Source organism: Cyprinus carpio, chromosome B12 (genome assembly GCF_018340385.1).
Source record: "Cyprinus carpio isolate SPL01 chromosome B12, ASM1834038v1, whole genome shotgun sequence".
Lineage (NCBI taxonomy): Eukaryota > Metazoa > Chordata > Actinopteri > Cypriniformes > Cyprinidae > Cyprinus > Cyprinus carpio.
In genome coordinates, this window is record NC_056608.1 from 3,869,060 (window position 1) to 3,881,320 (window position 12,261).

The 12,261-nt window shown below is 39.4% G+C and overlaps 1 protein-coding gene across 1 annotated transcript; it reads left to right on the forward strand.

Moving 5' to 3' along the window:
* Window positions 1-282: 282 nt before the first annotated feature.
* On the forward strand, window positions 283-9,676 carry LOC109051709 (mitogen-activated protein kinase 7-like). Its single transcript, XM_042734930.1, has 7 exons — window positions 283-427; window positions 1,018-1,331; window positions 4,034-4,199; window positions 4,275-5,677; window positions 6,412-7,541; window positions 8,625-8,758; window positions 8,880-9,676. Exons 1-7 carry the CDS (start codon window positions 420-422, stop codon window positions 9,031-9,033), a joined length of 3,309 nt encoding a protein of 1,102 aa, XP_042590864.1. The 5' UTR covers window positions 283-419; the 3' UTR covers window positions 9,034-9,676.
* Window positions 9,677-12,261: the final 2,585 nt, after the last annotated feature.

The window sequence follows — 12,261 nt, forward strand, 5'->3', positions numbered from 1 at the left end:
ACATTATAAACACTGGCCCCGAATATAAATGTATGTACGGTTTAAGTCTTTAGTCCACGTGTTCGAAAGATCAAATTTGTAAACGAATGTTTTGTTGCATGGAAACCAAAAATGCATTATTTATTTATTTATTTATTCCCATATTTAAATTATGACATGTTATAGCATGCGCGTCTTTCTTATTTACACTCGACGCCGCCCAAAGAATGACCCTATTTTACACTTCAAAGGAGCCCGCCCCTTAAGCAAAGTCGTCGAATCTCATTGGTTAATCATCTTGCGATCATAGAGCCGATTGGTAGCTTTGCTGCCATTCAAACACAATACGGAAGAACACAGGGAAGTAAAACGGTGCTTCGTGATAGCAAAGAATAGACATGCTTTGAAAGAACCGCTCAGAATTTCCACCGCTTTCATATATGAACAGGTATTTATGACCGCTTTCGTTACACAATGTTTGCGTTTTTTGGTCTGTGTTCTAATATGAAAAGAAAGAAAGAGTGAACATGTCGTTAAAGCTCTTCTGGGCCACTCCAGGCTCTCACGCCCCTGCGGCATGTAAGCAGGAATAATTGCTCGCAAACAACAGCTAACGTTACGCCCTGCTGGACATGTAGTATATGTGTCCCATTACGAGCAGTTACATATATGTGATATCTGCTTCCGTAATTTTATGGTTTCGTTTATAAGCTATTTGCAGTTGTGTGCACCTCGCATAATTATATTTCTTGAAACAATAAATACATAAATGCTTGTTTTATATTTGGATTATTTGTATTGTTATTTCAAACAAACTGTAAACGTATGTGTGTGTGTGTGTGTGTGTTACATGAAAGTGGTTCTGTTTTTGAAGTACTGTAAATTATTGTCTTTTCTGTTACTGATTAATAGGAAAGATTAGTTCGACTGTGCATTAACTGTCTGGCATGTCCAAGAGAAGTTTAGAGGCCATTATAGTAAGCTGGACAGAAAGTAAAATCTAAAATCTTTAACCGTTTTCTGAATGTTTTGTTTCAGAATGTCAACCAATGAGAGGGACGAGACAAATGACACCCAAGCAGTGCCAGCCCGAAAAGCCTCTGAGGGCAACAGCAGGAGAGAGGGCAACACTGACGAGAACCATCACAGAGGCGTTACAGAAGGTCCCTCTCAGCCTAATGATGACACATCCATTGTAACGGATACAAATACAGTCGCAGATAAGAACTTGGCTCTGCTTAAAGCCCACTCCCTGGATGTGAAGTTTGAAGTTGGGGAAGAATATGACATTATTGAGACCATTGGTACGGGTGCTTATGGTGTGGTCTCATCAGCCCGAAGACGAGACAATGGTGAGTGTGCTAAGAAGCATTTCAATTACTTAAAATAATTTGACTAAATTCATTATTATTAGTAGTAGTATTAACTATTTATTACATAATTATTAATATACCATTATTAAAACATTATTAATGTATAGTAATAATTCTTATTGTTATTATAAAATGATATTGATAATATTAAAATAAATAATAATTATAATATTATAAATATCAAATTAAATGTATTTTTAAAAATGTCTTGTTCGTTATTATTAATTTGTTTACTAATATGTAATAAGTATATTTTGTATACTGATTTTATATGCAATTAGTATTTTTTAAGATAATGTATTGTAATTGGGGCTGTGAATTTAGCCTGTTAATTTAAGGGGATTAAAAATGATTAAGAAAAAGAACACAATCATGTTACCTGACTTGCATGTAAATTTGTAAGGGGTTTTCTTACCATTGCAACATAGTATAAGTATATTTGGTGTAGAAAAATGCATATCATGTAATTATTTTGATTCAAAATGTAAATAATCAATTAATGTTCCTATCCACCATAGGCTACGTTTACACGACAACGATGTATTCAAAAATGGAAACGTTTTTTTTCCCTTGCGTTTTTAAAAAGTTTCATGTATACAAGACAAAGTTTTCAAAACGATTCACGTTTACACACATCCACAAAAATGGCCAAAAATGCTGTATTACGTATTCCAGGGCAGTAGTTGGCGCTGTCACCTTAGTACCTGTAGGAAAGTGATGATTATATAATGTACTGTATATGATGCGTCTCCGCATTTGGTAAAGTAAATCTACACTTTGCAGAAGAAGCGTTAGCAAACTCTTGAGTATCAACAACAGTACCATGTACTCCGCCATTGTTGTGTATGTTTGTTCGTGCTTGCCTTTAAAATCGACATGTACTGCACATGTCTACATACCTAACATGTACTATGCACGCGCATGACCTCACCGTTTTCAAAGATTCCCATTTTGGGTGTTTACACAGAAACGAAAATGGTGGCGTTTCAAAAACTTGCACTTTGAAAGCTGTTTTCAAAAATATGCATTTTCAGTCCCCAAAACACTGTTGTCGTGTAAACAAACAGGCAAAACGCATAAAAAGTTTACCGTTTTTGGCTGAAAACGTTGCTATTCCAGCTATTCCTAGCTGTACAAAACTGCTCGTTTTGCTGCTTGAAATTGCACATTGGTGTGTCTTGCCATATTATTTTATGAATTCACTGTTAATTTCATTTCTTTTAATGAATTTTTTTTATTACATTAATTTCTGCCAAAATGCATAAATGTAAATTTTATGTAGGCTGTCCACTTTATTTTCATGTAACAGCGGACACTGCAATTTTTTAAACTTGGCTTCTAGTGTCACTTCCAGTTATTTTAGCTGCACAAAAATTGCTGTTATGATGCTTAATTTTGCAAACTGGTATTTGTTTTCATATAATTTAAATTAGGGCCCGAGCACCGATGGTGTGAGGACGCTATTGGAATTACTCCATTTATTATTATTATTCCGACTCTTCTCTCAAATGAATTTCAACAAAGTGCCCCTCCTGCTACGTTTCACGTACGTTTACGAAACTCAGTACACACATGTAACACACCAGGTACAACATCCAAAACCCAACAGGAAGTGAGCTATTTTTAATCTTCTCTATGATTTTTAATCAAGCCTCTTACCATTAACAAACCCCTCACACAAACTAAAACCTCCAACATCTTCAAACTATTTTAATAATGAAACAGGAAGTTGCTGTATCTCAGGCAAGCAATGTCCGATCTGCCCCAAACTTCACACGTTTGATAAGAGTCCTGGCCTGAATACACGTCCATGCCCATATTCAGTTATAGTGCTTAAAAAGCATCACCAAGTGTTAAATAGGCTAGCAACATGCTACACACATGCTAAAACATGTTAGCAACACTTAGCTAAGTGATAAAGCATGCCATTAATTCAATAAAACGGGAAGTTACTGTAACTCAGGCATGCGGTGTCTGATCTGCCCCAAACTTCACGTGTTTGATAAGAGTCCTGGTCTGAACAGTTCTAAATGACAATATTCAGTTATAGTCATAGTGCCATCTACTGTCAACAGGAAGTGACATGTTTAACACTGCGATGCTCTATTAGCAGCTCACTAAAATAGGCCATTGAGTGCTTAACATGCTAGAAACACTTACTAAGTGATAAACCATGCTGTTAATACCATGAAACAGGAAGCTGCTGTATCTCATGCATACTCATGCATACAATGTCCAATCTGCCCCAAACTTCACATGTTTGATAAGAGTCCTGGCCTGAACACATCTAAAGAATATTCAGTTATAATCATAGCACCACCAGCTGGAAGTTTGGCACATATAAATGACTTTGACATATTCCTCCTATATTTAACACTTTAAATGCATATTGCTCACCATTCACTTTTTTCCTAAAGCCACCGGGTGGCGGTGAGTCCGGGTGCGAGGGCCCTTTCATCGCTGCTTGCAGCTTTAATTTATTGTAGTCATAAACAAACTAGTTTGTAGCGCAAATAGTTTGTGTTTACACTTATTTTTCTAGCCATTTACCTATAGCAACTATTGAATTGGAAAATAGCTTATTCTGTGTTGAACAATAAGGTGTATATCTGTTCATTCTGAATCTGTTTGGATAGCTATTTGGTAATTTGTCTAATATCTGAACTTATTTATGCATTCAGGCCAGCAGGTGGCAATAAAGAAGATCCCTAATGCCTTTGAGGTTGTGACAAATGCCAAGCGCACTCTGCGAGAGCTGAAGATTCTCAAGCACTTCAAACACGACAACATCATCGCCATTAAGGACATTCTCCAGCCTGTGGTCCCTCACTCGGCTTTCAAATCAGTGTAAGCTTGAGTTCAAAGCAGTAAGCATATTCTCTCCTCATATTTAATGTGCTAAAAGTGACTCTCATTCTTTAGGTACGTGGTTCTTGACCTCATGGAGAGTGACCTGCATCAGATTATTCACTCCCACCAACCTCTGACCCCTGAACACACACGCTACTTTCTGTATCAGCTGTTAAGAGGCCTGAAATACATTCACTCGGCCAACGTCATTCATCGTGATCTCAAGCCGTCCAACCTGCTGGTGAATGAAAACTGCGAACTGAAGATAGGCGACTTCGGCATGGCGCGCGGATTAAGCGCGGCCCACTCCGATGAGTCACGTTCATTTATGACCGAATACGTGGCCACACGATGGTACCGCGCTCCTGAACTCATGTTGTCGCTTCACCACTACAGCTTGGCCATCGACCTCTGGTCTGTTGGCTGCATCTTTGGCGAGATGCTCGGCAGGAGGCAGATGTTTCCAGGGAAAAACTATGTGCATCAGCTTCAGTTGATTCTTTCGGTTTTGGGAACGCCACCCGAGAGCATCATTGGCTCAATAGGGTCGGACCGGGTGCGTTCTTACGTGCGAAGCCTCCCTTCAAAAGCAGCAGAGCCGCTTGCAGCACTGTATCCGCAAGCTGAGCCCAGTGCAATGGACTTGTTGGGCGCAATGCTCCGATTTGACCCTCGTGAGCGCATCAGTGCATGTCAAGCCCTCGCACACCCTTACCTCGCCAAGTACCACGATGCAGACGATGAGCCAGTGTGCGTTCCTGCCTTTGATTTTGAGTTTGATCAGCAGCCGATGGGCAAAGAACAAATCAAAGAAGCTATACTAGCTGAAATCCAGGACTTCCATAAGAAGAAGCAGGGCATCAGGAAGAAGATCCTGTTTAGACCTCTCCATTCTAGTTCGGCGGGGGTCGGGGTGTCTGATAGCACTCTTTGCGCGACTCCGCAGTCTCAAAGCTTGACAGAAACAGCACAAACTCACACAAATCTCAGCTTCAAACCTACAGACACTACACAAATTCAAACGAATGCAAACTCGTTTCAAGCTCCACATCACCTTACTCAGATTCTGCCAAATTTGGCTCAGGCCAGCTGCCAGGATGTGGACATGCCCAGCGCGAACTCTGACGGCCAGCCTGAGACCATCGATCTGACCACTCCCACAGACAAGGACACGTCGTTTACCGAAACAGTGACGAACTGCTCAAAGAAGGAGCTTGACTCATCCAATCAAATGCTTCCGTCCCTCCCCGTCTCTCAGACTCTGCCCACTTCAAGTCTTCCTCAGTCGATCCCTTCACTCTCTCTCACACAGTCCCAGGCTCAGTCGCTCTCTCAAAATCTCACTCGTTCCCTGGGCAAAGGAGGGAGAGCGACAACTGGGGAAGGTACAAAAAAAGAGGGAGCAATTTCTGAAGACACAAAAGCAGCTCTCAAAGCTGCCTTGCTTAAATCAGCACTAAGGCAGAAGGCCCGAGGTGAGAGAGTTCACAGTGTGGCCATAGATTGCTTAACATTGAATGTTGTCTCAAATTTCCTGCCACAGACCCCCAGATTTGATGATCCCCATGTGAGGAACTATATAAAAACCAACTAATTCCCAATTTTAAGACACATTTTCTACTATTAAAAAAAAATGTTTGTCTTTTAAATACGCACTAACAGTCATACGTTTAGGGTCTGTAAAATTAGTTTCTTTATTTTATTTAAATAAATTAATACTTTTATTCAGCAAAGATCAAAAGTGACAGTAAAGACATTTACAATATTACAAAAAAATTCAGTTTTAAATAAATGCTTTATTTGTTATTATAGTTCACAATATTTTCCGATTAAATTAATGCAGTCCGGTGAGCTAATGTGACCTTCAAAAACTGTTACTGTGCGTACACACCGCCGCTGTCGAAAGCGTCAAAAATCGATTTTAATTTTTGATTAGTAATATGCATTGCTAAGAACTTCATATGGACAACTTTAAAGGTTTTCTCAATATTTAGATTTTTTGCACCCTCAGATCCCACATTTTCAAATAGTTGTATCTCGGCCAAATATTGTCCTATTCTGTCCTATCCATACATCAGAGGAAAGAATTTATTCAGCTTTCAGATGATATATAAATCTAAAAAAAATTTAACGTTTATCCAATTTTTCCAATTTCCAAGTAATGACAAGTACTGTCATGTCAGTAATGTACTGGTTCTCTCTTCCCCAGATGGAGGCTCTGCAGCTCTTGGTATCGAATTACTCAGAGGATCTGCTGGAGGTTTATCCTCATCCATCTCCTCCTCCAACTCTGGATCAGAGCAGAAGAAGTCAGTCACGGCCCAGGAGAGACAACGAGAGAGAGAAGAGAAGCGGAGGAAGAGACATGAGCGTGCGATGGAGCGAAAGAGGAAGCTGAAAGAGAAAGAGAAAAAGGAGGGAAAACAAGGCGAATCTTTGGGTGGCATGTTACTCAGCGACAACGACAAGAAGCTGTTGGAGCGCTGGGGACGTATGATGGACAACCGGGTGGACAAATCACAGACTGCGGAAACCAATAGTGCCAAGACCGGTGAGGGTAAAACGGTCCAAATCCAGCCAACAAAAGGAAGCAATGTCGTAAAGACAAACTCAGATGGGGGAGAATCAATGGTGCCAAAACAACCCAACGAAGTGCAGGCTTTCAAACCGCCACAAATACTGCCACAAATGGGACAGTGCTTGGCAGCTGGAATATTCCATCCAACTCCGACTCATGATGCACAGCCCGTCTCTTTAGGTCCAGCTCAGAATGGAGACGTTGGGATAGTTGCTGTAGGAGGAGGCGGAAGTGTTGGTGTGGCAACCGCCCCATGTGCCTTTGCCAAAAACATAATAAAACCTCAGTTTCTGACTGTTGGAACAATGTTCACCGGTCTTGAGAACTGGACAGGAACAACTCCTCACCAACCCCAGAAATCCCACCAGCCTCCACCTGAACTGAATAACCCCGCTCACACGGGCTTTGCGCACATGCAGACGCAACCAAAGCCTGTCATGCATGCGCAGTCGCAGTCCAACACTCACATCCAGCTGCTGCCGCTGGAATCCTTTATGACCAAACCATCAGCTTTGAACCCCAGCATTGGCGTCTCGGACACCAGCACGCCTCTTTCCATTCCACAGATCGGTAATGGTCCTCAAGCCCTGGACAAACTTTGCGTTTTAGAAGAGCGACAAAATGGCTCTCATGCCCAGGGCCCTTCAAAACAGCCTCCCGGAGCTGCAGCTCAATCCTGCCTTGGTCTCACTGACACGGGACAGCCGGCAAACAGCATCCCTGACATCCACACAGTCACACAGCAGCTCTCAAAGTCACAGGTGAACATTTAATTGATGATCATGGGTCTTCTTCCAATATAAACCATATGGTATTTTTTTATTATTGTTATGCATTTTTATTCTCAGTTCAATTCAAGTTTATTTATATAGCGATTTTCATACAAATCGTTGCATAGCAACTTTACAGAAAATTAAATTTCTACAATATATTTAGTAGTAGCTTATTTTCTTCCAGGTGAAAGTTTGTTTGCTTAGAAAAACAAAACGTTATCATTTCTTTTGAATTTGGGTAAAGACATTTATTTGGGTTATTGGGTTATAGCGGTCAAGGATAACCTGGAATAATTAGGGAATTTTAAAATAAATATTTGCAGGCTGGGGTTAACTGAAAATAAAATATAGAAAACTATTTCAACTAGTTACCAAGGCAGCATTTCTCAGTACTCATGCTCTGCTCCAAAATGTTGCATAAGCTAGAAATAAAGCAAGCATTGACTGCAAGCCAGAACTGAGGGTCTAACTGTACAAAAATAATCACTTGAAAATATTCATTTAAATCATGATATAAAAATGGAAATCATCTCTAGTGACCTCTAAATTTAAAGTAAGCATGAACATTACATATTATCAATATTACTTATTATTTTTAGCAATAAATTAACTTGAAAAATTTATTTTTTTAATTTTTAAAAAATAATTAATATTAGTAGGTCATGCAAGGCATTGTTTTTTCTGTTTCATTATGATGTATTATTTTTAGTGATTGATTAATTTATTGTTAGATTATTTGAAAATAAAACTGTTGCCCCCTAGTGGTCATAACAAGACATTATTATTATCTTTCTGTTTTATTTTTTGACACAAATTATGTTATGCATGGAGGCCTGTTTCTAACTCGAGGTAATGAAGAAAAAATGCATTATGAAAATAAAGTAAGCTAACACTGTTAGACATAAAGTAAAGAAATAAAATTGCAGTTAACTTTTTTTACTCCTGATTCAAACAAGCTTCCATACATATGGGCTCTGTTTGGAACTTGCGTTTGGAAAACATATTTCTGTATTTTTTATGAGATTCTATTTTCATTTATTTAATTCTTTTCTCAATCGTTTTTCCTGCCAGGTTGAAGACATTTTGCCGCCGGTTTTCTCAGTGACTCCTAAAGGCAGTGGAGCAGGATACGGAGTCGGCTTCGACCTTGATGACCTCCTCACTCAGTCTCTCACCGAACTCCAGCACTCCGACCTCAGGGAAAGGTCAGTTCAGATCCCGGGCACCACAAAGTGAATGCTCTATTTTTTTAACTGTACGTCAATGATAATTACAGTACTTGAATGTAACGTGCGTTTCAATGGTCTCAATTCTCTCTTTCATTAGTCACAATGACTTGGCCCCCCTGTCTGCATCCCTGCTCTCTGATTGGCTCGAGGTACACCACATGACCTCTGCTGACATGGAGTCACTTCAGCAGGAGCTCCAGCTGGGATCTCCCATGATCCTCTCCGACAACTCAACGCTTCCTGATACCTGATCAGTCCATGCATTTCGTCTCCATCCCCTTGTAGAACCGGTTGAGGGCCTTGAACAGAGGAAATTGATGGTTGTATTGTGCACTGGTGTACAGTACAGAGAATATGTTTTAGGCTCCAAATTATTAAGGCCTTTACCTAGAATCTTACCCAGAAAAGTGCCTTTATCTTTAATGGGTTCGAATGCATTATTTATTTGTGCCAACATTAAAGTATGATGCTCTGTTTGGTTCTCAAGGGGTTTCCATTCTCAGAATTTCAGTTCCATAACCAAGCAATTGAGATCCAGGGAGAAAGAGTTCAGTTCAGCGGTGCTAGTGCCATTCATTTACCCTGGAATATCAAGTCAGTTTAAATCAGTTTAAAGAATAGTTCACTTGAAATGGTGACTTGTTTAGCAGACCAGTGTTTAAAGCTATTTTCTAGTACACTACAGTAGGAGTCATCAGCAGGGCAGCAGTATTACGATGGACGAAACACAGCAGAGCACAATGACATTATGACTGTAGAAAGTAGAAAAAGATTTCATTTGATGTTGCATGAATGCCTTGTAGAAAATAGTGAAACTTGCTGCACCACATGCAGATTTGTTCCGTTTTACACCAGCAACAAAGAGTATTGTCTTGAATAAAGCTATCAAAGGGATTTGTGTGTTTGTATTCTTTTGCAGTATTTTGTTATTTACAGTCGAACCAAAATTTATTCAGACATGAGATTTTGAATTCAGAAACTGAATTTTTGGATTTTTTTGTATTAGTGGGTGCAAGACATTATAGTTCATGTAAGTGAGGATAGCAAAATAAAGTAAACTGTGGCATTAGCCTTTACCCAAAAATTACCATTGGCATTAATGGAAGTGCATTAGCATGGTTCAAATCATACTTATATGATCGCCATCAATTCGTAGCAGTGAATTTAGAGGTATCATGTCGTGTCATATCATATCAAGTGCAGTATGGAGTACCTCAAGGCTCAGTACTAGGGCCGTTACTCTTCACGCTTTACATGTTACCCTTGGGCGATATCATCAGGAAACACAGTGTTAGCTTTCACTGATGATACACAGCTCTATATTTCTTTGCGGTCTGGCGAAACATACCAATTTTAAAAACTAGCAGAATGCATAGTCGATATAAAAAACTGGATGACGAGTAATTTCTTACTGCTAAATTCTGAAAAAACAGAGGTGTTAATTATAGGACCTAAAAATTCTGCATGTATTAACCTAGAACACTGTCTAAGACTTGGTGGCTGCTCTGTCAATTCTTCATCATCAGTTAGGAACCAAGGTGTGCTATTTAATAGCAATCTTTCCTTAGAAAGCCACGTTTCTAGCATTTGTAAAACTGCATTTTTCCATTTCAAAAATATTTCTAAATTATGACCTATGCTCTCAGTGTCAAATGCAGAAATGTTAATCCATGCGTTTATGACCTCAAGGTTAGATAATTGTAATGCTTTATTGGGTGTCTGTTCTGCACGGTTCATAAGCAAACTCCAGCTGGTACAAAATGCAGCAGCTAAAGTTCTTACTAGAACCAGGAAGTATGACCATATTAGCCCGGTTCTGTCAACACTGCATTGGCTCCCTATTAAACATTGTATAGATTTTAAAATCTTGCTTCTTATATAGCCCTGAATGCTTCAGCACCTCAGTATTTGAACGAGCTCTTGTTGCGTTATAGACCTCCACGTTCGCTGCGTTGTCAAAACTCTGGCAATTTGATAATACCTAAAATATCAAAGTCAACTGCGGGCGGCAAATCCTCTGGAATAACCTACCTAACATTGTTCGGGAGGCAGACACTATTGCAGTTTAAATCTAAATTAAAGACACATCTCTTAAACCTGGATTACACATAACATACTAATACGCTTCTAATATCCAAATCAGTTAAAGGATTTTTAGGCTGCATTAATTAGGTCAATCGGAACCAGGAACACTTCCCATAACACCCAATGTACTTACTACATCATTAGAAGAATGGCATCTACGCTAATATTATCCTTTATCCAGAACAGATGGTCACTGCAGTCACCCAGATCCAGTACGTATCCAGACCAGTTGGTGGATCAGCACCTAGAAAGGACCTCTACAGCCCTGAAAGACAGCAGAGACCAGATAACTAGATGAGCCCCAGATACAGATCCCCTTAAGGACCTTGTCTCAGACGGCCACCGGGACAAGACCACAGGAACCTGTTGAGTCCTCTGCACAATCTGACTTTGCTGCAGCCTGGAATTGAACTGCTGGTTTTGTCTGGCCAGAGGAGAACTGGCCCCCCGACTGAGCCTGGTTTCTCCCAAGGTTTTTACTCCATTGTGTCACCGATGGAGTTTTGGTTCCTTGCCGCTTTTGCCTCTGGCTTGCTTAGTTGGGGACACTTCATTTGCAGCGATATCGTTGACTTGATTGCAAATGATTGCAAAGATACTATTTAAACTGAACTCAGCTGGATTATGACATCACAGAATTCAATGATGAACTGCACTAAACTGAAAAATAAGTGTTTACTATTGTCATTTTGCATTATTGACACACTATTTTCCTAATTAATGTTGTTCAGTTGCTTTGACACAATCTGTTTTGTTAAAAGCGCTATATAAATAAAGGTGACTTGACTACCAGTAAAATATGTAAAAATTTGGGACCAAAAATTATTCAGACACTTTGACCTGACCATGTTTTGCTTAAGTATTTTTCTTTAATTGCTAAACCTTTTTACACCACAAACTGAACAAAATTAATCATTGCTTTGTAATTGGTTGACCTAAATTGGTATTATCTAATTGTGTACTTAAATTTAACAGCTATTCAACCTGATTCATTACATGCATTTCTATCAAAGTTATCTGACATCATCAAGAGGAATTCGTTCTGACACAGTTAAGCTCTGAGTTCGTCATATTTTGTTAGCGAATAAACTGTGATAATGTGAGAAATGTTAAAGGTGTATATACAGTGTAAGACATTTAAAACGGGACCTTTCAAAGCTCAAAACTCACTTTCAGATGCAGCGAGCATCTGAACGAACTTCTTATTCCAATCCGATGGGATTCAGATCACTACGAGGCAGAAATATATTATTTATGGATATACAGTATATGCAATGCTAAAGGCTAAGTATGATAGCCTTTGCCACAAGAAAAATACACATTATTCTTATGAAAATAGCAGAGACCACTTAAACACCCCTGACAAATCATATGATTTCATAAATAGAAAGCAC

Excerpts from the sequence above, each read along its gene's own strand:
- LOC109051709 (XM_042734930.1), top strand. Across the intron at positions 1,332-4,033 it reads AGCCCGAAGACGAGACAATG|GCCAGCAGGTGGCAATAAAG; the intron begins GTGAGTGTGCTA and ends TTATGCATTCAG. Across the intron at positions 4,200-4,274 it reads CACTCGGCTTTCAAATCAGT|GTACGTGGTTCTTGACCTCA; the intron begins GTAAGCTTGAGT and ends CTCATTCTTTAG.